Here is a 25,655-nt window from a genome sequence, read left to right as displayed (position 1 = left end):
AAAAAATGATTTCGTAATCTTCTTCCATCATAATTAAAGGAAATAAGCAAATGACGTCGAAAGACAACTTATATTAAGCAAATAGTTATGTTATTGTAACAACTAACAACAACAAAAAGATATTCCAAATTAACTGATTATACATAGACCAATACCATTTCCTAAGTGATGTTTTGATTTGTCTTTTAACAATGCAAAAATATTTGTTTTCACTCAAAGTCGAGAGCATGGGGTGTGGAAACTAACATGAATTGTCTTCTCCACATAGCTCTAAAGTTAGTTGCTTAGTTAGTTAGTTAGTTAGTTAGGAACAGAATCAAAAGAAAAAGCGTAGAAAGACAACCAATTTATTACTCCATGAGTTCCTAAAAGAATAATGTTTTAGTTTTCACACAGTTTTTTTCTAAAAAATTCTAGGGCTATATTAATTTTAAACCACAATTGACCAAAAAATTAAGAATATACCTATAATTTTTATATTATTAGTTCTCTCTCCTCAACTTCTGTAAGTTGGACAAAAATGTCCTTCCGCATATAACAAATAAGTTAACAATATAATAAAATAGTTATCGACGTTTCTTATTTGATTCTGAATAAATTGTCTGTCAAATATCTGAGTAAGAATATATGATGAGTTAAATGATTATCTATTGGTTTAACACGGTAACAAAATATATATCACTAAGTTTATAAATATATCATGTTAAAACGTATTGTATCGCGATAAGTTTATAATTGTTATGATAAAGTTTATATTATCATAACAAATATTTATGGTAAGATAGTAGATATATAGATAATATTTATATTAACGTGTTTAACGATGTTGACATGATAACAATAAAAGTAACAGGGGTTACTCTATTTCTGGTCACCGACGAGGCAAACCCAGAAAACAACATAATTAAGTTTTTTGGCCGCCGCTGTCAAATCTTCAATCATCACAGCTCCTCCGTCCCTATCTTCGTCTCAACTCACCACTCCATTTGATCTAACTTCACGACACTATCTCTTTCTCCGACTTAGTTACCGCAACCGACTAATCGTCACCACCACCGATAGAATCATCACCACCATCAGAACCATTAACACGTATAATCATTTGTGCCAGTTAGCCATTGCTCTTGCCAGAAAACGTAGCCACATACAATCATCTTCATCGCCGTCGTTTCCGTGTCCTTTTCGACCACCGTTCACACTTCTCATGAGATTTGTTATGAAGAGAGAGAGAGAAAAGAAGATGAGAAATGTGCAGAAAGAAAAGAGGAGAAACAAAGAGAATTGATAATAATGTGTTGAGGGTACTATTGTCTTTTGTATGCATACAGTAAATACCAAATAGTATCGATGAGAGAGAACTAATTATTAAGTCCTCTGTGGTCATGTCTTATAGATACCCAAAATTCTACATATTTATTATTTGTTTGTTAATTGGATAATAGTAATTCCATTTTTTCTTCTCTTTAATGACAAATAAAAGTAATAATGATGTTAATACAAAACATCAATTTTTATGGAATAAGAATTAAAAAAAAAAAAAAAAACTCAAAACATCAATCTATGGGGAATAGAGGGAGTATATTATTGTTGCACATGTCCAAAATTTATAATATTCCAAAATTCGAAGGAAAATAATACGTAAATAGTATAAATGGGGAAAAAAATTTAAAAGTGTGAATATAATAAAGGGCTATATTAATTTAAAACCACAATTGACCAAAAAATTAAGAATATACTCATAGTTTTTATATTATTAGTTTTCTCTCCTCAACTTCTGTAAGTTGGACCAAAATGCCCCTCAGCATATAACAAATTAGTTAACAATATAATAAAATAGTTATCGACGTTTCTTATTTGATTCTGAATAGATTGTCCGTCAAATATCTGAGTAAGAATATATGATGAGTTAAATGATAATCTATTGGTTTAGCACGATAACAAAATATATATCAATAAGTTTATAAATATATCGTGTTAAAATATATTGTATCGCGATAAGTTTATAATTGATATGATAAAGTTTATATTATCATAGAAAATATTTATGGTAAGATAGTAAATATATAGATAATATTTATATTAACGTGTATAACGATGTTAACATGATAAAAATAAAAGTAACATGTGTTACTTTAGTTCTGTTCACCGACGAGCAAACCCAGAAAACAACATAATTAAGTTTTTTGGCTGCCACTGTCAAATCTTCAATCATCACAGCTCCTCCGTCCCTATCTTCATCTCAACTCACCACTCCATTTGATCTAACTTCACGACACTGTCGCTTTCTCCGACGTAGTTACCGTAACCGATATAATTATCACCACTACCGATAGAATCATCACCACCACCACCATCGGAACCATTAACACGTACAATCATTTATGTCATTTAGTCATTGCTCTTGCCAGAAAACTTAGCCATATACAATCATCTTCATCGTCGTTGTTTCCGTTTCCTTCTCGACACCGTTTATTTCTCATGAGCTGAGCAATGAAGGGAGAGAAAAGAAGATGAGAAAAGTGTGTAAGGATAATAAAGTAACTTTATCTGCTCTTTTACTGTAGAAATAGTGATCAATTCGTCCACCTAATTTTGTAGTCTTCTGTGGTCAGTTATTGTAGATACCCTATAATAAAATGGGCGAAAGTGATATAAAAAGGTTAGAAAAATAGGAATGGTAAGAAAATTGAGAATCTAATTATAATTAAAACTAATCCTTTTAATCATGCATGCATAAGAACTCTATTGGACATATGTGTCTATGATAATTCATAAGAATATCGCATAGAAGTTAATGATCTACTATATCTATTTCTGAAAACACATGTCCCAAATCTGAAAAGGAAGAAAATACGTCAAAAAGCTGACCAATTTCAATAGAAAGAGTAAATGATTGGTATATTCAAAATTTGATAGAAAAACGCAGATATTAAAACAAATTTTTTCTTAACTCTTGTATATAAATGTTAACAAATATTTTATCATTGCATGTAGTTATATAAATGTTTTGGTCAAAACTGATTTTAATTTATGAATTTTGCCTTTTTAAGGGGTGGATAAATCTTGGATTCTAAATATTCCGTGGTCAAAAGACTTGGATTTCTCTCTAAATATAGAGGAAAGTACTTATCGTCTCCTAAACCATCACCACTACAAATACCCTTTTGTGTCTCCATCAAATTACATCTTTTCCTAGACATTCTCTCTCGATCTTTAGTTTTCACAACTCATCTTCTTTTTTACTTTTTTTTTTTTTCTGAAGATGACTATCTCCGTCGAAAACCCTGTTTTTGGTAAAACATTTATCTTCTTTTGGTTAATCTTTTTTTTTTAATATAAATTTATCATGATTTTATGTGAAAATAATAGCTTTTGTTACTTTTTTGTTTTGTTTAAGTACATGAGGACTCTACGACACAGAAGAAGACCGGAGAGTTACGAATGGACAGCGGAATACCAATGTCGAAGATATCATCTAATGATGAAGTGTTTTTGGCTCCTGAGATGAACGCATTTGGTCGTCAATTCAGGTTCATTTTTTCAAAAAATAATTTAGACGATTTCTATAATTAATAATTTCTTTTTCTAAAACAGTTAGATTTGATTGATGTAAATTAATGTTGCAGAGACTACACGGATACAAATAGCGAGAGGCAAAAGAGCGTCGAACATTTCTATAAAACACAACACATTAACCAAAGTTTGGACTTTGTAAGATCTCTTATCTATTACTAAATTTGGGTTTATTATATATGTAAATATATGATCAACATAATAGTTGAGTCGTCATATATATTTTGCATTGGACGTGATTTATGAACTACTAATGAAATTGAAAATCGTTCCTAACCATGTTAGCCAAAATGAACATATGATACATATTTGAGTATTGTTGTTTCTCATATTTATTAAAAAAAAAGTAATGTTATAAACTTAATCAAACGTTTGCAGGTAAAGAAAATGAGAAGTGAGTATGGAAAATTGGACAAGATGGTGATGAACATTTGGGAATGTTGTGAACTTTTAAACGAAGTGGTGGACGAGAGTGATCCCGACCTCGACGAACCACAAATTCAACATTTGCTTCAATCTGCGGAAGCAATCCGTAAAGATTATCCAAACGAAGATTGGCTTCACCTCACTGCTCTTATCCATGGTAACTAATCGTTATTTATGACAAAAAAAAAAATCATGCTTATTATGGCTATACTTAATAATTACAAATCAAAATTATCATATACTATAAGAATCCTAAGAATTACTAAAATCAAATGACTGAATGTCCAGATCTTGGGAAGGTTCTTACTCTACCACAGTTTGGAGGGCTTCCTCAATGGGCTGTTGTTGGTAAGTTTAATTTGTGATTTCATTTCAATTATGGAATATAATCAATTAATCTAAAAAAAAATAAAATAAAAAATCAATTAATCTTGTTTTCTCTGTTAGTAAACTTATCAATTTTAAGTAACTTATGAATTCTCTATCCAAACTGCAGGTGACACATTTCCTGTTGGGTGTGCATTTGATGAATCTAACGTACACCACAAGGTACATATAACTGATCATCAATATATTTTGATTAATATTTACGAATATATTGATAGTTAGAATCTATATTTGATTAATATTTACGAAACAAGTAATTATATAATATAATTTTTTTCCTTTTTAACCTTGATTTGCAGTATTTTATGGAAAACGCTGATTTTAACAATCCAAAGTATAATACCAAAACTGGAATTTATTCTGAAGGATGTGGACTTGAGAATGTTCTTATGTCATGGGGACATGATGACTACATGTATCTGGTAAATTCATTAATTCATTACTATAATTTATGAACTGTAATAATTATGTTTACAATGATTTAAAAATGGTTAATAATATGTTTATAGGTGGCTAAGGAGAATGGAAGCACCCTACCATCCTCGGGACTATTCATCATCCGATACCATTCCTTTTATCGTAAGCACAATAAAGACTATTAACGAACTAAACACTTAATTAGTAACATAATCTGATTGATTAATTAAACATTTATATGTGGTTAATGTATGTAGCATTGCACAAGGCTGGAGCTTACACTCACCTTATGAACGAAGAAGACAAGGAAAATCTCAAATGGCTCCATGTTTTCAAGTAATTAATTTATTTCTCTAAATAAAAATCTTTCTTAATTAATTAAACCCGATTCTTACCCCAATTTATATTGTCTGTTTTATTATATAGCAAGTACGACTTATACAGCAAGAGCAAAGTACACGTGGATGTCGAGAAGGTTAAGCCGTACTACATGTCTCTTATCAAGAAAGTGAGGATCTTTACCATTTGATTTATTTTTGTATGTAGATTTATTTCTTAATTTTACAACTTAATAATTTTGTTTGGGATTTTTTTCAGTATTTCCCGGAAAATCTGAGGTGGTGAAAACTGCATCAAGGCCGTCCAAAAAAGTCTACTATTAGAAAGATAAAAATGGTGTACGTGTGTGAGTGTGATTGATTAGTAGTCGTTTAAGAACTGGAAAGCATTATTGCCCAGTTGATAAAGTTGTATTGTTACATTAGCTAATGTTAATGCTAATGTTTATACAAACTATTATTGTATCCGTCTGTCCTACTATAAATTAAAATAATATTTTCTTCTCTTATCTTTTGACTTCTGTTTTGAAAATTTCATAATGTATCGTTTATTTTTTTATTTTTTTATTTTTTTTTTAATGTATCGTTTATTTGTTTGTCTTTCTTATTTGCGTCAAGAGTTTGAGAAATTTAGATATTTATAACTAGCCTTATTCGATGGTCTAGTTATCGAAAAATTTAACTTCCTCATTCTTTAAAAAATCAGATACAAGTTTCTTTAAAAGTATTTATGCAATCTCTCTTGCATCCTATTTTCTTAGTTTTACACTATCTTTATCAATGGGTTCTTAAAAAAATCTTAAAATGTTCTTAGTAATTTTTTAGTATTATTACTAAGAACCAAAGTTAAGATTTACCTCTTTTTGGCTCTTAGGTAAGCAACTCCCTCAACTCATCTTAACATTGGTTCTTAGTAATAATACTAAAAAATTACTAAGATTTTCTTAAGAACCCATTGATAATAATTTAGTGTGAAAAAACATAAACAATAACAAAGATAGGATCAACGTAACGAAGATAACTTCATTCATTCATTCAGATGTGGAAAATGCAAAGAGGGTTACAAAACTAAACATCTAGAAAGAAAACTAAAATTCGTGTTTTGTGTTATGCCAACAAAAGGGCAAAATTGTTAAGATAACAATTATTTCACTTTCGCCGAAAACGGCATCGTTTGCAGAAACCCCTGAGTAAATAAATATATTTGCCATTATGCCCTGCAACTTCTTCACTTGGTGACTTCTTTAGTCACAGGAGGAATATCGACAGCTCCGTCGTCAAGAAGCGGTGTTTCCGGCAACTCTTTCTTCTCTTCAGGTATATCCTTAGGCCCCAAGAAACTTGGCTGGTTCGTAGAAGACAATAACCTTGCCCACATTCTATCCGTAATTACTACATTGTTCTGTGTCTCTGTTATCCTCTGCAACAGAAAGACAACCAAAAAGAATGACACGATTCAGAATTGCTCACAAGTATAGGACCAAAGGTTTAGAGAAGATTCAGGACCGTTCCGCAAGACCAAGGGAACAGATTAGCCCAATGTAAGGTCTTTAATCACAATTGGGATCAATCCCGCAAGTCAAAACTCGGATTAAAAAACGAAAACACATTTGATATGTCAGTAACTTACGTAGTAAGGGATGTATGTTTGTCTTCCATTGACAAGACCACTGGTGTAGCCAGTGTAACCAGCCATTGCACCATGAACCGCGCTCTGAGCAAGAAGTGTACAGTAAACATTGTCTGATGCATTACTTGGAACAGCCCGGATCATGTATGTAGGATCAATGTATTTGAGATTCATCACCATTTTATTCTTATTAAAATAATCCTACAACCAGAGGAAAAAAACAACAAACACTATGAGGAAATTTTCTGTAAAAGGCATAAGACTATCATGATCTTGAAAGTTTTAAGTCTTACCTTGATGCTTTGTGATAGCCACAAGCCGACATCTTTAAGAAGTTTGTTCCCAGAAGCATCCTTAAGAGTAGATTCCATGCTTTTGCACATCAAATCCTGTCCTGCACCTTCAGCAAGAACAATCACCATGTGACCATTCTCCTTGAGCCGTCTCTCTACGAACTCAAAGAGTCCACCTTCTCCTTCGAGGTAAAATGGTGACTCAGGAATCAAGCAACAGTCAACATCTCTGCTGGCTAATGTAGCATACATCGCTATGAACCCTGTAGTAAATCACCGCGTAGACTTCATCAGTAACAAATCGAAAAGGTTTTTTAAGTTGTATGTTTCAAAACAAAAACTTACCGCTGTAACGACCCATAAGCTTGACAAAACCAATACCATTCTCATTACTCTCGGCTTCAACATGTGCTGCGTTAATCGCTCGTTGAGCTTCCTCCACAGCAGTGTCAAACCCAAAAGATTTATCTATTACCGGAATATCATTATCAATAGTTTTCGGAATTCCAACCACAGCAACTTTAAGTCCACGTCTTCTGATTTCCTTCATGGTTATATACAATCTAAGTTCAGTTGTTGATTGTTAAAACTTACAACCGTTATTCTGAAATATCACAATGGCATTACCTCAAATATTACTGAAGCACCTCGCTGGGTTCCATCTCCTCCAATAATGTAAACCTAAATGATAACAGATACTACATTAAGAATAGGTTGACAAACTTTATTATATACGATGTTAAAAGCAGTGACTGTGTTTCTTCCCGGACCTGATTAATGCCACGATCTTGAATGCTATCAACTATCTTCGTGGTATCGTGTCCACCTCTTGAGGTCCCAAGGATTGTTCCTCCGCGTTTATGGATATCATTCACGACTTTAGAGTTTAAGGGGATAGTATTCTTGGCGTAGAATCCTCTATATCCACCCTGTAAGATTTCAACAAATGAAACCATAAGGGCAATAGTCGCAAAAATTAAACTGCAAATGAAGAGATGAATTATGATTCACCAAACTTACATCGATTCCAAGGATTCTCTTCACTCCATACATGTATGATAAGCTGCTCACAATTTCTCTAATCACGGTATTGAGTCCGGGACAGAGACCTCCACATGTAACTATGCAAGCATGCACTTCATCAGACTCAAAGTAAACCTTTTGACGAGGACCAGCGCGTCTGAAATGGATTCCTCTAGGACCATCCTTGTGAACCACAACCTGAATAACACGAAAACAGTGGAAAGAAAAAGAGAACATTTTGCTGTTAAGATCTCACTTTCAGCAAGAGATAATCATCAAACACTATTCTTCAGACAATTCCAGGTAAAAAGGGATTATGCTTGATGTCTTACCTTCTCAGGGACACTATCATCTGCATCAACAAAGTATTGCCTGAGAAAAGAAAAACAAAAAAACATCCAAATGAGAACAAAAACTATGAACTTTAAACAACGGAAACGTCTGAAATACGTGAAGATACTTACTTGACCACTGAGTAAGCTGGATTGTCTTGCAATGGATTCGGATAAGTCTGCAAAAGCATCAAAAACGTGAAAAGAATCAAAACATTGAAACCCAAAGCTAAAGATTCCTCCTTTGTTAACTAAACGCTATCAGATTCGATCTCTTTGTGTAAATCGAGAAATTTTCAAAACAATTTAGTAACAATCAGAGATCAAGTACAACATACAGGAAGATCAGGAAGATAATCAATGAGATGAGGAACGTCTTGTAGAATATAACCACCAGGACCGTTGACGATCTTCGGCTTGTTACTTCTCGGACTAGACATAACGGAGACGATCAACAAATCAGATCAAAAACTCTCTCCACGAAGATGAAATCTCGAACACAGCTTCTAAATCCGTCAATGAGAAAGAAAAAAAAAACCAAACTTTCAAACGAAGAAGGAAAATGAGAAATCGTGAATCAAACCCTTTGATCCAATATACTTGATGACCCAATTTTGTAGGGGAAACAACAAATCAGAAAAGGTAAGAGACAGAGTGAGAGACCAATAGAGACGAAGAAAGTTCTGGCTTTCTGAGATGGGGAAATTGATCGAACAGGTGGTGGGCATTAAACGTATTTGAAGAAAATTTAGTGAAAAAAAGAGAATATTTTTATATACATACACACACTTACATGTATGTATATGTTAATTGGGTACAAGATTCTCGTGTATATATATATATAAAGCTGACGATCACGGAGGCAAAAAAAAAAAAAAACGAACGTTGAAACTTGGAGAAGATGATTCACATTCTTCTAGAACAAGACTTTATTTTAAGTTTCCATTTATTGACATCGATTAATTTTGGGCCTTGGAAAACAAGTTCTCAATTTTAATATGATTATTTTTGCTTTTTTTGAGATATTTCACAATTTCAGATCCTGAGGAATATTCCGGTAATCAAAAAAGAAGAAGAAAGAAGAATCTTTTAAAAATATAAAGACAAATCCAATTTTGTGTCGGCTGATATCTATTTTATGTTTAGTGTGTATTAGTTTAATAGTGTTTCATTGATTTGCCGATTTTTGTTGTCAAGCAACTATTTGCTGGTGACAAAGAGATAACAATATATAATAATTTTAAAAATGAAAATAAGAGTTGACGAAAAGCTTATTAGTGTATAATGCTATCAGATGACATACTTGCTTAGTCGTTTTACATTAAAAAAGGGATATATACAGGCCCGGCCCCACAATAAAAGAAAAGTTTTAGGGCCACATTTGTAAAATATTTCCTTAGGCTGGTGGTTATGTATTTAGTATATTAGGGTCGCTTCTCAGGTTCGAATCCCATCTGCTATAGGTTTTTTTTTTTTTTTTTTTTTTACAGACTTACAGTTTTTGTTTTGTTTTATAACTAAGTTAAAAGTATTAGTATAATATTTTTTTTAGAAATCTTTCACGAAGAACACCGTCTCCGATCATTGCCGCTGTTAGGTAAGAAACTGTTGCTGCTGTTGGGTAATTCTTGTCCTTAATCCTTCTAATATTGTCATCAATTGTTTTGAATTATTATCATATCAAAGGTTATGTTTTGACTTTTGAAAGTAACGAATGCAATTGGAGATTAGGGATTGCAATTTGCAAAAGTCAAAATCATGTCGTGATGGTGACGGTGACTTTGTCACTTAATTTTATATTTTAGTTTTGTACTTAAGTGTTTGGATTGAATTTGAAAACTTTGTTGTGACTATAATTATATGTTTTGTTATTTTTGGAGACGATGCCTCCAATTTGCACCAGAAAACAGGCTCATGTCATGGTTATGAAAAAAGACAAAAAAAAAAAAGGGAAGAAAAATCAACTAAATCTCAAACTAATGACATGCTCAAGTATGTTACGGTAACGAAAAATTCCAGAACTGATGATGTTGTTGTTGAAGATGAGATAAACGAGGTTGGCGATGAAAATCATGCTTTTGAAGATGTTGAGGATGTTGAGAAAGAGTTTCACACTGACGGCCGACATGGAAACGTTTGTATGGATGAGAACATGGAACAACATGAGAATAAAGATTCGAGAGACACCCAAAATCAACACAAGTATGTGGATATTCATGATCCAGGAAACTGGAAAAAGATTAGACAAAATTAACAATTTAAAAAAAAAAAAATTATACTATGCTTTAGGCCACACAAATCCTAGGACCGGGCCCGGGCCTGGATATATATATATATATATATATATATATATATATATATATATATGTGATAAATATATATATTTTTGAAAACAGCTTGCGTAATGGTAAATACGTAATCGTATGAATCTTCATAATGTAGAAAAATAATTGCCGGTCGATTTCGAATCAGAATCAAAGTAGCAAAGTTGTAATAAAACTTGTCGTTATTTTCTGTTTCTTTAATATGACTCTCTCTCGCTAATCTCTCGCAAAAAAATAAAAATTGTAGTTACCTACACATATTAAATATTTGTTTTTCGTAAATTAAACGTTACATGTAGTTTTTTTTGCCGCAAGAAAAGAAATGTATTTACAGTTGGATATGAAAATTATTTCTGAAAAAGAAATGGAAATTATTGATCGATCTTCTGCATTAGGTCGGATATGATATCAAATTTCTGAAAAACGAACAAAATGAAGCTAAAATGGGCGATTGTGAAAGCCCAGTTATAGGTTGATAAATAGGCCATTTCTTTGGCCCGTTATTCAATTCATAAGGCCACTAGCCAAGTTTTAGAAGCAAAAGTTGAAAAAATAGCACTTCGTTTTTGAGTGATTACAACACCAAACTAATAGTTTGTGTCAAAAATCAAAATATAAATATTTGCTAGATAACGGACTAGTGAAAATATCATGGTTTATTTATTTACTACACACCATTAATTGTTTTCTACTGTATTTTATAAATTAATGTATATTATGAAACACTAAACAAAAAATTAAAAATGTGTCAATGTGTGTTTTCATACTAAATTAAATAAGCACATTATTGCTCGACACTCGTATCAATTTTTTTTAAAAAAGTCATATATACCCAAATAAAGGATGTTTAATGTTTACTCTCTTTTTTTTCCTCTTTTCAAAGAAAAACAGCAGAAAAAAATACGAAACCTAATACTAATCATTTAGATCAAATAAATGATGACCGTTTGATCTGTTGTTCAAACAAATCTGAGGGTAGGCCTCATCTCCCGACATCATCATTGGACCCACATCAATGTAGGACCACTGGGTTCAAAGCCCCCAAGAATATTATTACATACTATACTATATGTTTCCTATTTCAAATAATGTGGAAGAAAGTAAAAAGAAAAAGATTCTTAAAAACATGTGTTTGCCTTATAATCCAAAAAGATTATCCTTAAATGCTTTGTTTCCTATGTTATGATGCGTTCTTTTTTTTTTTTTAACGTTTGGATTTATTATTTATTGCAAATTATGAAAACTGTTACATAGAGGATTCTACAACGGACAATTCCTTCCGATCCTTATTAGATCCACGACAGACGACACGACGACACCTTCTTCACCTTCTTCTTCATACTCACCTCCTTCACCTCCTTCTTTATGCTCTTGATTGACACTTCCCCTCTGCGTAGAATCCTGGCGAACGGCTATAATTGTACATCGCTGGAGATCTCCTGCACACTTGCATCCAATAATCTGCAAATTTATTAATAAATCGCAGTATCTGGGACTCGAACCCCAGACCTCTGGATGTAGAAGCATTAATTAACCCTTGTTCAACCAATGGGTCAAAGGGGCTTCCACAACGATCATTCATTAAAATAATAATATGCTTCTGCTAAATTAACCCGTAATTATGTTCAAATATACAAAAGATTAGAGAAGGTAACAAATTTTATATTATTAAAATGTATGTAAGAAATATTAAGATAAAAAGTAAATTAATCAAAACTTGGTGCAGTGTGTTCTGTTTTCTAAATAGCTCCTCTTTATTTTAAACACAAGACCGAGATTCAGCAGTTAATAAAAGCACAAGATAATTTAAAATTAGATTTTAATCTTTTTGATAAAAGAAGGCTTTACATCTTTGACTACATTTAAAACTTCAATCAATATATTATTCGTAATTTTCTCATATTGCTCAAGAAAAATGTTTGACATAGTTAGCTGTGTACTACTGATATTGTCTGTACAACAGTACAAATTAAAGCCTATCACTACAAAAAAAAAAATCATATTAAATCACTTAAATTGTATCACTTCACTAAATGATACTCGTATTTTGAATCATTTATTTATAAATGATGTGTTTTAGCATCAATTATATACTAAGTAATGTTATAATTAATTAGTTTGGCATCAATTATATAAAACTGATTTAAAAGCTATTATTTCGTATCACTTTTTAAAAACTGATAGTAAATATTAATACACCTTATATAACTAAGAAAATATAAAACGAAAAGAAAATAAATAAAAGGTTTGGTCAAGAGACTGAAGAGTCGCACAAGACAAGAGAGAGTAAAATTAGGGTTTTAACCTTTTCAGTCTCAACTCCTTTTCTTTCCTTTACTCTTCGTCTTCCTCATTTCTTCTTCGTTTCTTTATCTACTTTGACATAGATTTTTCAGTACTTAAAGTCGTATCTACATGTGTTTCTGTATCTCTTCTGGAACCAAAGACAGATATTAACAACAATTATTTTAATAATAAAAAGCATAAATCATAGGTTATTAATTTTTCTCTACTATATATATTGAGATCACTCCCGTCTTTATCAAATTCTTCGTTCTCTTCCATTTTTCCAACCCAATCAATCTCACGTAGATCTGGTAATCTTGATATTTGTTTTTACTTCTTCTTTTCTATTGTCATGTTTTTAAATTGTTTATGTGTTCATTAATCTCTAGCTCTATATATGTATATTAATGACATCAACTCATCTTATCAATTTCTTTCTTTTAGCTTTTATTCAGTAGATCTCTTACTGGCATACATATCTAAAAACCTTTATAGGATTTACTAACTATTTTTGTCTTTTTATTTTATGCTTTGAATCGTGTTTATATTTGCATCGAGCAATATCTTTGAAAACTTTACTTTTTTTTCATAAACTGCAGATCAATTTCTCATCAATCATTTAGCGATCAAAAGGAAATGAAGAATAGTAAATGTAACCTCATAGATTCAAAGCTCGAAGAACATCATCATCTTTGCGGATCAAAACATTGTCCTGGATGTGGTCGCATGATTCAAGCTGCTACTAAACCAGTAATATTCCGTTACACCTATAGACATATATAAGTATATAACCTCATCAAAACCCCCAAGAATAAAAATAATTAAAGGATATCCTGTCACTTTTTTCTTTCCTTCTTTAAAATTGTTCTTCTTCACTAATAAGCCTTCTTTTTTTTTCTTTTCTTTTATAAAGAATTGGGTTGGATTGCCAGCTGGAGTGAAATTCGATCCGACAGATCAAGAACTTATAGAACATTTAGAAGCAAAAGTGAAGGGAAAAGAAGAAAATAAGAAATGGTCATCGTCTCATCCACTTATAGATGAATTTATTCCCACCATTGATGGAGAAGATGGGATATGTTACACTCATCCTCAGAAGCTTCCAGGTTCATTTCTATTCTTTAAATACAAAGTACACCAAACTCTATATGATCTGCATGTACGGTAGTACAAATGAATATTTATTGTTTGATATTTGAAAGTTAAGGAGATACTGTAAAATATTTTGTTAGGCAATTTTAAAATCACCACTATTTCGCATACTATATATATATATATATATATATATATATATATATATATATAATTAATTACCCTTAATTTTGCACAAATAATAAAAATCAATGTACGTAGTTACCCCTTTAAAAATAAGTTCTCTTATTAATCATCAACTAAAAGGAGAAATAATTAATTTCTTTTGAAACATCCTACATTGAATCGATATTTTTAGTGTAACAAAAGAAAATTAAAGACGTATAAAACTTTTCTACGAAACTTCTTACAAAAAATGCGATCCGTTTTAATTTTTTTTTTTTTTTGAACACCATCGTTTTTAGTTAATCTAAAAAGATTAATAACATAACTGATCGACTCTCTGCTTAATTGCTTTTTATTAGATAACTTCTTAGTTCATACATACTCTAATATATTTATGAATAGGTACTAAACTGTGCATGTAAGTATAATAATATTGGGATCTTGGATAATGTTTGGTGACCCAACTTTGAAAAACAAGTTTCCTCATAAATAATAACTTGTTCATCTTACATTAATTTTCTAGAAATTCAACTCAAAATTATATTTATTTTTTCTTGCAATTAAGGGGTGACAAGAGATGGCTTGAGCAAACACTTCTTCCACAAACCATCAAGAGCTTACACAACCGGAACAAGGAAACGACGTAAAATAATCCAAACCGATCACGACTCCGAGGTAACCGGATCATCAGAAACCAGGTGGCACAAAACGGGCAAAACAAGACCGGTTATGATCAATGATGCATTACATGCACTCAATAAAGTCTTGAATATATAAATTTAAGGTGTGTCAACTGACCCACCTTCCTCCAACGTGGGTCCGCCAATGGCTTGAGCAAACACTTCTTCCACAAACCATCAAGAGCTTACACAACCGGAACAAGGAAACGACGTAAAATAATCCAAACCGATCACGACTCCGAGGTAACCGGATCATCAGAAACCAGGTGGCACAAAACGGGCAAAACAAGACCGGTTATGATCAATGGTCAACAAAGAGGATGCAAGAAGATATTAGTACTCTACACAAACTTCGGCAAGAATCGACGACCGGAGAAAACAAATTGGGTGATGCATCAATATCATTTAGGCATCAATGAGGAAGAGAGAGAAGGAGAGCTTGTGGTCTCTAAGATCTTTTATCAGACACAACCTAGACAGTGTGTTAGTAATATTCATTGGTCTGATAATCATGGTTCCAAAGACATGATCGGAATTGGTGTCGGAGATGAGATTTCCGTAGCTGCCACGTTGCAGACTCTTGGCTCCGGTGTCGGTGACATTGTTTCTAGGGTTAATATGAATCCCTATACAAGAGGCTTTGATGAGGTATTTATAATTTCTTCCCCCTTACAATACTATAATATATAGTATGATAGTATGAAATATCTTCAAAACATAGTCAGTTTCATTTTACAAAATCTACAACTTTTTCCGGTTTTTGTCAGCTAATTATGTTTTTTTTTTCTAGCTGATACTATCTAGAGATAATTTGTCTTTATGTACCTATATAATAATAAAAAATTAGCGTGGATGTATAAGTTCATTTTATATGGTGCATATAAAGTACTTTTTTCTCTAATTTTACGATATTTTTTCCTCTAATGCTCAACTTTTACGTAAACTAAGTCTTACTATTGTATTGTCTTACTCTTTAACTCTTAATACAACAATGAGAGTTTTACAAAAAAAATTACCTTTTTGGTAACCAACATTTTTTTTGTGTGGTAATTAACATGTACGTAACCAAGGGGACATCCGAAGCTTCAAAGGGAAGAGAAAACCAGCGTGTGTATGGCACGTGCGAGGAAGTACATAATGAGATCTTAACATCATCAACATCATCAATGTCCTCTCATCATATGATTCATGATCATCATAATCAACATCATCAAATCGGAGATAGAAGAGATCTTCACATGTCATCATCATATCCCATGACCCCTACTATCACATCACGAAATGACTCGATCTTCCATGGTACAAGTACTATGCCCTTTCAGGTAATGTTTTCATTCACTAATTTTACTTAATAATCAAACAAAAAAAATTCATTCCTCCAAATTAGCTCAAATCTAAAGTCAATGCACGCGAACGTGCATGCATGGATATAGCTAGATAGTAGTGATATTAGTGTTTCTTGTCTAGTTGGACATTTAATTATAACCACTCATTTAAATAAAGACTAATGATTTTGGATCTACAGGCTCATGCAAAAAAGTAATTCATATATTACAATATCAATTAATTCCTTCTCATATTCGTTATAATTAATATTTTAATATTAGTATTCGTATTTTGATTGTTTTTCTAAATGAAAGCAGCAGCAATTGAGGGGTCGGTCGTCTGGTTCGGGATTAGAAGACCTAATTATGGGTTGTACCACAGCTACTTGCATAGAAGACGTAAGTTTCTAACGAATACGTGTATTTCTTATTAATTACATTCGTGATTGTTCTAACATAAGTTGTGTGTATTGGTCAATCTTTTGAATAAAACAAATGATATAATCACAAATAATTAAATTCGCAGGAGCATTCAACAGAAGCAAACCCACAGCAAAATGCAGAGTGGTTAACGTTTCCACCTTTCTGGTAGGACCAAAAAATCAAATTATATACATCATTAAAAAATTTGTATTCTAAACAATTGTTAACCAACAAGTCATTTTGTTATACTGTACTTAAAAGATGGATATTGCTAACCACCTAGACCGGACACAATTTCACAGGAACCAAGCCGAATCAGAAGATCAAAACCGGAGATTTTAACCGAACCAAAAGGAAGCAGAGAAGTCTTGTCAAAACACCTCCTGCTTAGATTTTGAGTTTTGATCGATTTTGGAATTACTGAGTTATGACTGACTTAGTCTTTGCCATTTAACTTACAATATCATCAGAGGTTGCGATGAATGCTGATTCGCTCAAAGGAGATTGTAATCTGTTAAATTCCTCAACAACCTATTTATACATGAAATCACAAGCATTCAGAAACAAATCCTAGACTCTCTGTATTAAAGAATCACACACACAAAAAGATCCTGTTTTCAGTTTCATTATATGATTGTATCTTTGGTGGAACATATAAAGGATCACGATTTACCTTCCTCTGTGAAGCGTGCAATAAAACCCGCGGTCTTATCGAGCGCACGTGTTCAAAAGCTGCAGCTACAGTCATACTCTTATGTTCAATCTGAAAACAAATAGAGAGAAAACGTTAGTGAGAAGGGAGTTCAATAAAGGACCAACTGCAAGTTTAATTTAACCGATATGATTTGATCAATGAACTTACCAGATAACAGAGAACAACAGTAGTACTTCTTCCGCGACCAGCTTTGCAATGGACATAGGTTGTTTTACCGAGCAAAGCATTCTCTGTTACAAAAAAGGAATGCATAATAAGCAACAGAAGGAGTAAATTCAAATAAGGGTAAAAGAGAGCACGGCATCACTTACTGTGAATGAAGTTTACAGCTCGGGTTATATCTGCAATCGAAGGAGCAAACAAGTAATCCCGTGTTGGTATCACTAGATGCTCCATTTCATAAGCCTAAAACAACTAGCAATCATCAAATACTCCACAAGTAGACAAAAAAAGATTTGAAACACAAGATTTGGTGGCATTGAACCTACATTGTACAAAGAGGATGGTACCAAAGTCTCATAAGGTTCATTAAGAGTAATCACGCCACCAACACCTAACTGTTTTAGTCGCGGAACATCCTTACGAAATGGAACCGCTCCCATCAAAAGAAACTGAACAAAAAGAAAGACTTTCTGCATCAGAAAAAAACGTTGCATAGACCAAATTGATACTCAGGGATTTGAGGAAAGAGCTCAAATTTCAATAGTTTGCTGCATAAACTATACAGACAGAAACAATTCTGACTTTAGAGAGTCTAAAAAAAACTGATCTTTAAACATCACATTGCCTCTTCTTTCGGATCAAAACATTCCAGTCAAAATTCAGATTCCTAATGCTAAAAAGTTATCTCCTTTAAATCTCATTAGCACTAAGTTAAAGGAAGAAATAACAAAAAAAAACAAAACCTCATCGATTTGATCCCACCATCTGAATTGAGACTGGAGTTTGAAGCGGACGAGGTTGTATAAAAGTGTCGGATAAAACAGGATCCGACCACCAGCTCCGATAAGAGCTCTCTTTGCTTTCTCTCCCTTAGAACCTACACTCTTCTTCTTCTTCTTTGAAACGCCGTCGTTTCGTGATGATCGCTGCTGCGTCGTGTCATCTTCCTCCGTTCCACCGGTCATCGCCGGGAAGAAGAAAAAGTGAGTTGGTCATATTTACAAAATCACCCTCCCTTATAAAAGAAACATATTAAGGCCCATTAAGATCTTTGTTTTTCTTTCTACCTTCAAAATCTTTTTTTTTTTCTTTCTAAAATCTTCCTTTATTTCATAATAAATCTGATTTTACCACTTAATATTTGTGTTTCAGAAAAAGTGTCAATTTATCTTTGTAAACAAAGATTTAAGTACTTAAATGTCATTTATTATGAAACATAAAGAGTATTTTTTTTACTCAATCTTTGAATATTGTTGTTGTTTTTAGATTAATACTCCTATTTTTTCCAATATTTATTGTAATAATGTGGTTCCAAACTTCTGTTTTAAAAAAAATATCATAGTGAAATCTTTAATAAAAAAATTACATACTCCATATAGGAAGATTGATGGTATTTATTAAAATCCTTTCATTTGATTGTTTAAACTAAAACTAAATTTAGTTTCATTCAATGTTAGAGCCAAAAAATCAACAAAATTAATTATTATGAAAAGGGAAAGACTTTTTAAGGAAAACGCCATATTTAATTTATTGTTTTTTCATTTTACTAACTCTAGTTTTCAATTTGTTATATATTTTCCTCTTTTTTCATTAAATTTTCTATACAATTGTTTTTATTAAAAAGAGTTGTACTGGCACGTGTCGATCATGTATAAATCTATATATTTGCGTAAATGCCACTGCCACAAACACACACTCGTAGTTTCGACGCTATCTCTAGAACATTCCGATAAACCACAAAGAAGCAGAGCAAAGTAAGAATAAGGACGAAGACGAAGATGTCGTGGCAGACTTACGTCGACGATCACTTGATGTGCGACGTTGAAGGAAATCGCCTCACCGCCGCCGCAATTCTCGGCCAAGACGGTAGCGTCTGGGCTCAGAGCAGCAATTTCCCTCAGGTTAGGGTTTATTTCTCTACCCAGTGCTCATTCTTAGTATCTATATTCGCTTTTGCTGTTTCTTTGGATCTCTGTTGAAATCTGCAACCTTTTTTTTTTGTTTAGCTAAAGCTACTGAATCACCAAAATTCAGCAATTTTCATGTTTGGTTTTGGTTTTCTGATTCATGTGTTCTTGAAGAAGTTCAATTCACGAGTTTAAAGCTCTTTTAGGCAGAAATTTGGTGACTTTTGAAATGGAGAACTTCTTTGTGGTTGAGTTTTGTTTCATGGTTTTTGTGGTTCTTTAAGAGTGAAGTGTTTACTGATATTAGTTGTTTAAGAAATGCTGTTTCTTATTAGTTTTGGATTTTTCAGCGTTTCAACTGGTTATGTAGTTCGTAGGTTGCTTTCATGAGATCTTTAAAAGAAACTGAATTTGCTTTGTTTCGGTATTTTTGTTATTTTAGTTGAAGCCTGAGGAAATTCAGGGCATCAAAGACGATTTTACTACACCTGGAACACTTGCCCCAACAGGATTGTTCCTTGGTGGCAACAAGTACATGGTAATCCAAGGAGAACCAAATGCCGTCATTCGAGGAAAGAAGGTAACTGGACTCTTTGATTTTTGATGAACCTTTTTTCACTGCTGCTTGTTTTTTATCAACTGATGTTGCTTTTGCTTCCATTGTAGGGAGCTGGTGGTGTTACCATCAAGAAGACCACCCAAGCTTTGGTCTTTGGTATTTATGAAGAACCAATGGCTCCTGGACAATGCAATATGGTCGTGGAGAGGCTCGGTGACTACCTGATTGAATCGGGGCTCTGAAACCCAAGCCGCTGCTATATTCATGTAATCTTACAGTTGTGTCGTGAGAGAAAAACTATTTATATATCGAAGGTGATCGATCATTCGATAGTCCGACTGTGTATTACTTACCATGTGATGGATCTTGGGGTTGTATGATTTCTAAAACAAGTATTGTCTCCATTTGTGTCGAGTTGAAATTTTAATGAATGGCAGTGTGGTACCATAGCTTTAGAGTTCATGAATAGTTATGCAAATTGAGATTTTTGTGAATTGTAGTGATGATGATTCAGATCACGAGACTATAAACACAATTGATTTCAGACAAGTTTCCAGATAGAATGTCTGTACAATGATTCCACTGCAGGAAGAAAGACAAAATCTTTAGACGGACACAATTCCTAGACCAAACTATTCAGGAACAAATTTTGCTTTTTCTTGCTATTGCTACATTCCTGCAAAAACACTGGCTCAAGTTTCTTTCAGATTCTGGTTACAGTGCCTGTGAATTCATAGTGTGCAAACTGAAGAACAACGAGATCATGAGACAGAGTTTCAAAATCCATCGGAGTGGTTCGTTTCCACTTGTAGTTGAAGCAGAGGAGGTCAATGCAGTTGCATTCGTCGCCTTGGTTTTGTTCCTGCAGAAAGATTTTAACAAATCAGTAAGAATATGTATGTATTGTTCTTCAGTTTGCAAATCTGAAACAACTAGCTCTATGACGTACCCTCCTGCAGTTATGTATATGCATTTGTCATAACCTGTAACAGCAATGAATCAGATTAAGGTAAGATCAAAACTGTTTATTTGTGATTTTGCAGAGTAAAAGCTGGAGATTTTGTTTACTTACTAGGGTCCTTGTTGACCTTAACACCAGCTCCTCCAAAGCTACAAGCAACGTCTGTTGCTCTATTCTGCTGGAAATAGCTATTGAACACGAAAGAAGCATGAGAAACCAAAGTATCTGGTTGGAAACAAGGCTGGCTCGGTTGAATAGCTGTGCAATCAACATTTCCAGGACCACAAGCCCAATCCAAAGCACCTTTCAGATCTCTCTCTGAAGCTTTAGAAGAAGCAATGCACCAGCTATTACTACTCCCACTCGAGTTTGTACCACTCGAATTCGAGTGAAACCCGTTGCTCTTTCCCGTGAAATCCAACTGATAAACGCTTGTCTGGTCAGGGTAGAACAATCCCCAGTTTCTCTCTGAATCTAAACCCGCTTTTCGATTCTCGTTGAACAATGAGAATATATAAACGTTCATCGCCTCTCCTGGTTTTGCAGGTGTGCCTTGGTTGGTAACCACATGATGGATTATGTTTGAATTGTATGTCTCCGCGTTGTCAGGAGACGCAGCAGCTTTCTCCTTCGGTGAACCTTTGGTTGGCCATCCAGTCTCGGTAACCATAATCTTGATTGTCCTGAAGTTTAAAGCCGTGAGAGCATAATAGAGAGCATCAACTTGAGCATCAAACATGTTCTTGTAAAGCAAACCCGTGTTCGGGTCAATCACTTCAGAGGAAGACTCAAACAACACATAATCCAAAGACACATTGTTTGGAGAGTCTCTATAAGCGTAATACGGATAAAGATCGATCATGAAAGGAGAATTATTCTCTGCAAGGAACTCTAACATTGGTCTCAAGAAATAAGCATAGCTGCTGTTAAATGCTCCAGCGGAAGGAGGGAAAGATCTAGAGAGGATCCCGAGCGAAAGAGTCGTCGAAACCTTGATTCTTCTACTCAAACCGACTTTCCTCAGAGCGGTTAACACATTCTGCATCGCGGGAACAACAAAAGATGAAGCATTGATGTGTGGATCATCAGTAGACTCAGCTCCAACGGTAATGTAAGTGATCTTGGTCGTTGGATAGTAAGGTAAGACGCTGTTCTTTAGCCAGGTGTCTACATTTGATTGGGATTGTGAGAAAGCGTTAAGATCAGAGTTTGGAACTCCAATCATAAGCTCAATGCTTGTGTTTCCAAATGCTTTGAGGACTTGAGAATTGTAATCATAGATTCTAACGTATTTGATGTTGTGCTGTTGAATCAATTGAACAACTTTTGCCGGTGTTGGAAGATCATCGGCGCTTCTTCCGTAACAAACTCCGACCTTGCCACCGTAGCAACAGTCTGCAAAAATTTGGGGGAAAAAGATAGAATCAATTGGTTTTTTTTTTCTGACCAATATGTTCTTTTGATAGCTATATGAAATTGCCTAGAAGCTCTACAGTAGATTAGAAGAAGGTAATGGAATCTATTCGAATTTCTAATTCAGAACAAAGTCTCAGAGAGCTCTTGAAGTGAATACTAGAGAGAGAGAGACAGAGAGACAAACCAAGAAGCAGAAGCAGAAGAGAAATGGAGAAGATGAGCTTGAAGTCTCTCGCCATTGCTGTGTAACTACACACTTTGCTTTGCTTCCTTTCCTCGAAAGAAGGAAGCTTTATCTTCTGGCAGCTCTTCTTCTTCTTCGAGTTTCTTCTCTCTTTAGTGAAAAAAGTTTGAAGCTTTTTCTCTCTCTAAAAAAAAGCTTCGCTAAAGCTCTCTCTCTCTTTCTACAGAGAGAGTGGGAAACTAGATTAGTTTAGTTTTTCTTTTTTTTCTTGGCTATTGTTTTTTTCTTGTCAGAAGTTGAACACTGGTCGGAAACGAACCGGGCCTCAGGCAGTACAATAAATTCGATTTGATAGAATTGTCTGGATTCCGCTAAAGCTTTGAGACCATTTCCAACTTTACTTTCGTCCCCCGTTATTTATGCGTATTCTCAAAACTACCCCAATATAAATTATAGGTCCCATGGAATTTAATTTTGTGAGGTTTGGATACGCTCTAAATAAATTCGATCACAAATACTACATTAATTTGCTTATAGCTTTAAACAGTGGGAGAAATATTAATTTCAAACCGACGAAATGCAAAAAAAAAAAAGTAATATAAATTCGTTAATCCAATAAATAAATAATTATTTTTATTTATTCCAAACAAATAATTAACTTTCTTACGATTCCAAAAAAAAACAATTAAGATTATTCTTATCGCCAGCTGTCGATCCCAGATATAACCGGTGGAACGGTTCGAAGAACAGATGTGGTGCAGTTAATGGGCCGTATCAGCTTATATCTATCAATTAAAGCCCATTTGAATCTTACAGCCCAATATATTTAATTCTTAATTATATGATTTTGTTTTTTTTTATTTTTTCTTTTCCCGGTCTTACGCGTTCAAAATAATAAGTCCGTTAACATTGAAGAGTCGTCGTCTTCTCTCCACTACTTTCTTTCTCTTTCTTGAAATTGCTTATTTAGAAACCCTAGAGAGCGATAATCCCAAGGAAGAAAAAAATGGTGAAGATCAAATCGAACTTGAAGCAGCTTAAGCTCTCCGTTCCAGCTCAAGAATCCCCAATCTCTTCCTTCTTGTAAGTTTCCCGATTTCTCCTCTTTGTACTTCGATCTGTTTTGTTTCGTGAGATTGTAAACAAAATCGATTGATTTGAATCATTTATTTTTCTGGGTTTGAATTGATTCTGTGAAATTGATTGAATTCGATTTGAAAAACAGGACTGCGAGTGGAACATTTCACGATGGAGATTTTCTTCTGAATCAAAAGGGGTTAAGGTTGATGTCAGATGAGAAGCAATCAAGGGTAATTTTTTTAACCCTAATCTTGTTTATGAGAGATCTCAATGTTTCAGAGAATTAAGTAATTAAGTGGATTTATTGTGTATGTGTTGTTATCTTCCATTACAGCAATCTGATAGCAAGGAGCTTGATTTCGAAATTACCGCTGAAGACTTAGAGACTGTGAAAGTCATCGGAAAAGGCAGTGGTGGTGTTGTTCAACTAGTTCGTCATAAATGGGTTGGCAAATTCTTTGCTATGAAGGTAAAGTACTTGTTTTTCTTCTCATTGACTAGTCAATTCAAGTAAAGTTTAGTTCTTTTGATAATATGATCACTTGGTTAGGACTAATGATTCACATATAATGCTGGTGAATGAGGCCTTTGAGTAGATTTGGGGTTTTGAGTTTGTTTCTTTTATGAGTCACAGGTCATACAGATGAATATACAAGAGGAGATCCGTAAGCAAATTGTCCAGGAGCTCAAAATAAACCAAGCATCATCGCAATGTCCACATGTAGTTGTTTGCTACCATTCTTTCTATCACAATGGAGCCTTTTCTCTTGTGCTTGAATACATGGACCGGGGATCTCTTGCGGATGTGATAAGACAAGTCAAGACTATTCTTGAACCTTACCTTGCTGTTGTCTGTAAACAGGTCCATTGAACTTCCTATACTCCACCATGTGATTTAAAAGTATTCTCATGGTTTGTCGTCACTCTTACTTATTTTACCCTTGTTTACACAGGTTTTGCTAGGCCTTGTGTACCTGCACAACGAAAGACATGTCATACACAGAGACATTAAGCCTTCAAACCTTCTTGTAAACCATAAAGGGGAAGTGAAAATCTCAGATTTTGGTGTAAGTGCAAGTCTTGCTAGCTCCATGGGACAGAGGGACACATTTGTTGGAACCTACAACTATATGTCGGTACGAAAGCATTCCAAAAATCACTACATTACAAATTTCTTTATGTTTTTGTATTGTAAAACATACTTACTTATTCATGACTTGTCTCTTTTTCACTTCTTCACTTCACAGCCTGAGAGGATCAGTGGAAGCACATATGACTACAGCAGTGACATTTGGAGTTTGGGCATGTCAGTATTAGAATGCGCAATAGGAAGATTCCCTTACTTAGAATCTGAAGATCAGCAAAACCCGCCAAGCTTTTATGAACTCTTGGCAGCGATCGTAGAGAATCCACCACCAACTGCTCCTTCTGATCAATTCTCACCTGAATTCTGCTCCTTTGTATCAGCCTGGTAAGTGGTAACTCATTATTCGCATCTTCATATAATTTGGATAAAGACACAGACAGAATGAATATTAATGGTCCAAATGATTCTGCTGTACATTAACAACAGCATACAAAAAGATCCTCCAGCAAGAGCATCATCTTTGGAACTCTTGGTAAGTAATTCCTACTCACCACTCTCTCTCTCTCTCGCAGTCTTGGTTATTAGTATCTCTGATGAAACATTCTAAGATTTGTTTGTTCATGATCTCAGAGTCATCCATTCATAAAAAAGTTTGAAGACAAGGATATTGATCTCGGGATACTTGTTGGCACTCTGGAACCACCTGTTAACTACCTTAGATAAGTAAACCCTCTTCTTCCGCATTTGCATTTGGTATATGATATGATATGATAAGATACATGATATTGTGTAATGTATCTCTACAGATTATTACTTGACAATGAAAGTTGAATGAGATTTTATTATACAAGGTTTTGGTTATATATGTGA

General features: G+C 33.7%; 7 protein-coding genes across 7 annotated transcripts; 4 read left to right on the top strand and 3 right to left on the bottom strand.

Annotated features, from left to right (window-relative positions):
• Positions 1-3,006: 3,006 nt before the first annotated feature.
• On the top strand, positions 3,007-5,650 carry LOC9300549 (inositol oxygenase 5). The gene is made up of 11 exons (XM_021025272.1): positions 3,007-3,293; positions 3,398-3,530; positions 3,627-3,711; positions 3,952-4,156; positions 4,288-4,347; positions 4,496-4,548; positions 4,686-4,808; positions 4,896-4,965; positions 5,061-5,139; positions 5,230-5,311; positions 5,401-5,650. The coding sequence occupies exons 1-11, from the start codon at positions 3,263-3,265 to the stop codon at positions 5,425-5,427; spliced, it is 948 nt and encodes a 315-aa protein (XP_020880931.1). The 5' UTR covers positions 3,007-3,262; the 3' UTR covers positions 5,428-5,650.
• Positions 5,651-6,144: 494 nt separating this feature from the next.
• Positions 6,145-9,404, bottom strand: LOC9302233 (ATP-dependent 6-phosphofructokinase 7). Its single transcript, XM_021011742.1, has 10 exons — positions 8,758-9,404; positions 8,552-8,598; positions 8,420-8,459; positions 8,085-8,285; positions 7,835-7,993; positions 7,692-7,745; positions 7,410-7,608; positions 7,065-7,327; positions 6,772-6,972; positions 6,145-6,561 (listed from the first exon to the last, which is right to left on the bottom strand). The coding sequence occupies exons 1-10, from the start codon at positions 8,857-8,859 to the stop codon at positions 6,370-6,372; spliced, it is 1,458 nt and encodes a 485-aa protein (XP_020867401.1). The 5' UTR covers positions 8,860-9,404; the 3' UTR covers positions 6,145-6,369.
• Positions 9,405-13,015: 3,611 nt separating this feature from the next.
• Positions 13,016-16,925, top strand: LOC9300548 (NAC domain-containing protein 101). Its single transcript, XM_021016273.1, has 8 exons — positions 13,016-13,340; positions 13,629-13,779; positions 13,943-14,135; positions 14,852-14,961; positions 15,210-15,614; positions 16,037-16,288; positions 16,610-16,690; positions 16,818-16,925. Exons 2-8 carry the CDS (start codon positions 13,666-13,668, stop codon positions 16,881-16,883), a joined length of 1,221 nt encoding a protein of 406 aa, XP_020871932.1. The 5' UTR covers positions 13,016-13,340; positions 13,629-13,665; the 3' UTR covers positions 16,884-16,925.
• Positions 16,850-18,604, bottom strand: LOC9302232 (putative dual specificity protein phosphatase DSP8). Its single transcript, XM_021016272.1, has 6 exons — positions 18,335-18,604; positions 17,918-18,040; positions 17,741-17,834; positions 17,577-17,659; positions 17,388-17,477; positions 16,850-17,245 (listed from the first exon to the last, which is right to left on the bottom strand). The coding sequence occupies exons 1-6, from the start codon at positions 18,554-18,556 to the stop codon at positions 17,165-17,167; spliced, it is 693 nt and encodes a 230-aa protein (XP_020871931.1). The 5' UTR covers positions 18,557-18,604; the 3' UTR covers positions 16,850-17,164.
• A 665-nt stretch (positions 18,605-19,269) lies between these two features.
• Positions 19,270-20,488, top strand: LOC9300547 (profilin-5). The gene is made up of 3 exons (XM_002866111.2): positions 19,270-19,492; positions 19,941-20,078; positions 20,165-20,488. Exons 1-3 carry the CDS (start codon positions 19,370-19,372, stop codon positions 20,297-20,299), a joined length of 396 nt encoding a protein of 131 aa, XP_002866157.1. The 5' UTR covers positions 19,270-19,369; the 3' UTR covers positions 20,300-20,488.
• A 78-nt stretch (positions 20,489-20,566) lies between these two features.
• Positions 20,567-23,007, bottom strand: LOC9302231 (glucan endo-1,3-beta-glucosidase 13). The gene is made up of 4 exons (XM_002864424.2): positions 22,619-23,007; positions 21,130-22,413; positions 21,007-21,040; positions 20,567-20,919 (listed from the first exon to the last, which is right to left on the bottom strand). Exons 1-4 carry the CDS (start codon positions 22,671-22,673, stop codon positions 20,772-20,774), a joined length of 1,521 nt encoding a protein of 506 aa, XP_002864470.1. The 5' UTR covers positions 22,674-23,007; the 3' UTR covers positions 20,567-20,771.
• Positions 23,008-23,530: 523 nt separating this feature from the next.
• On the top strand, positions 23,531-25,632 carry LOC9300546 (mitogen-activated protein kinase kinase 6). Its single transcript, XM_002866110.2, has 8 exons — positions 23,531-23,701; positions 23,844-23,928; positions 24,033-24,167; positions 24,333-24,560; positions 24,652-24,834; positions 24,946-25,169; positions 25,272-25,317; positions 25,416-25,632. The coding sequence occupies exons 1-8, from the start codon at positions 23,625-23,627 to the stop codon at positions 25,506-25,508; spliced, it is 1,071 nt and encodes a 356-aa protein (XP_002866156.1). The 5' UTR covers positions 23,531-23,624; the 3' UTR covers positions 25,509-25,632.
• The last annotated feature ends 23 nt before the right edge of the window (positions 25,633-25,655 follow it).

This window comes from Arabidopsis lyrata, assembly GCF_000004255.2.
Source record: "Arabidopsis lyrata subsp. lyrata unplaced genomic scaffold ARALYscaffold_8, whole genome shotgun sequence".
Taxonomy (NCBI): domain Eukaryota; kingdom Viridiplantae; phylum Streptophyta; class Magnoliopsida; order Brassicales; family Brassicaceae; genus Arabidopsis; species Arabidopsis lyrata.
The sequence above is the reverse complement of the archived record's forward strand: the minus strand, read 5'-3'. Positions and strand labels throughout refer to the sequence as shown.

Excerpts from the sequence above, each read along its gene's own strand:
- LOC9300548 (XM_021016273.1), top strand. The coding sequence starts at position 13,666 with ATGAAGAATAGTAAATGTAACCTCATAGATTCAAAGCTCGAAGAACAT. Across the intron at positions 15,615-16,036 it reads ATACAAGAGGCTTTGATGAG|GGGACATCCGAAGCTTCAAA; the intron begins GTATTTATAATT and ends TACGTAACCAAG. Across the intron at positions 16,289-16,609 it reads CAAGTACTATGCCCTTTCAG|CAGCAATTGAGGGGTCGGTC; the intron begins GTAATGTTTTCA and ends AAATGAAAGCAG.
- LOC9300549 (XM_021025272.1), top strand. The coding sequence starts at position 3,263 with ATGACTATCTCCGTCGAAAACCCTGTTTTTG. Across the intron at positions 3,712-3,951 it reads TTAACCAAAGTTTGGACTTT|GTAAAGAAAATGAGAAGTGA; the intron begins GTAAGATCTCTT and ends AAACGTTTGCAG. Across the intron at positions 4,966-5,060 it reads CCGATACCATTCCTTTTATC|CATTGCACAAGGCTGGAGCT; the intron begins GTAAGCACAATA and ends TAATGTATGTAG.
- LOC9302233 (XM_021011742.1), bottom strand. The coding sequence starts at position 8,859 with ATGTCTAGTCCGAGAAGTAACAAGCCGAAGATCGTCAACGGTCCTGGT. Across the intron at positions 8,599-8,757 it reads ATTATCTTCCTGATCTTCCT|ACTTATCCGAATCCATTGCA; the intron begins GTATGTTGTACT and ends ATGCTTTTGCAG. Across the intron at positions 6,562-6,771 it reads AAACATACATCCCTTACTAC|AGGATAACAGAGACACAGAA; the intron begins GTAAGTTACTGA and ends TTTCTGTTGCAG.
- LOC9300546 (XM_002866110.2), top strand. The coding sequence starts at position 23,625 with ATGGTGAAGATCAAATCGAACTTGAAGCAGCTTAAGCTCTCCGTTCCA. Across the intron at positions 23,702-23,843 it reads TCCCCAATCTCTTCCTTCTT|GACTGCGAGTGGAACATTTC; the intron begins GTAAGTTTCCCG and ends TTTGAAAAACAG. Across the intron at positions 25,170-25,271 it reads TGCTCCTTTGTATCAGCCTG|CATACAAAAAGATCCTCCAG; the intron begins GTAAGTGGTAAC and ends CATTAACAACAG.
- LOC9302231 (XM_002864424.2), bottom strand. The coding sequence starts at position 22,673 with ATGGCGAGAGACTTCAAGCTCATCTTCTCCATTTCTCTTCTGCTTCTG. Across the intron at positions 22,414-22,618 it reads TCTTCTGCTTCTGCTTCTTG|ACTGTTGCTACGGTGGCAAG; the intron begins GTTTGTCTCTCT and ends AAATTTTTGCAG. Across the intron at positions 21,041-21,129 it reads TAAGGTCAACAAGGACCCTA|GTTATGACAAATGCATATAC; the intron begins GTAAGTAAACAA and ends TTGCTGTTACAG.
- LOC9300547 (XM_002866111.2), top strand. The coding sequence starts at position 19,370 with ATGTCGTGGCAGACTTACGTCGACGATCACTTGATGTGCGACGTTGAA. Across the intron at positions 19,493-19,940 it reads AGAGCAGCAATTTCCCTCAG|TTGAAGCCTGAGGAAATTCA; the intron begins GTTAGGGTTTAT and ends TTGTTATTTTAG. Across the intron at positions 20,079-20,164 it reads CCGTCATTCGAGGAAAGAAG|GGAGCTGGTGGTGTTACCAT; the intron begins GTAACTGGACTC and ends CTTCCATTGTAG.
- LOC9302232 (XM_021016272.1), bottom strand. The coding sequence starts at position 18,556 with ATGACCGGTGGAACGGAGGAAGATGACACGACGCAGCAGCGATCATCA. Across the intron at positions 18,041-18,334 it reads GGTGGGATCAAATCGATGAG|TTTCTTTTGATGGGAGCGGT; the intron begins GTTTTGTTTTTT and ends CTTTTTGTTCAG. Across the intron at positions 17,660-17,740 it reads AGCTGTAAACTTCATTCACA|AGAATGCTTTGCTCGGTAAA; the intron begins GTAAGTGATGCC and ends TTTTTGTAACAG.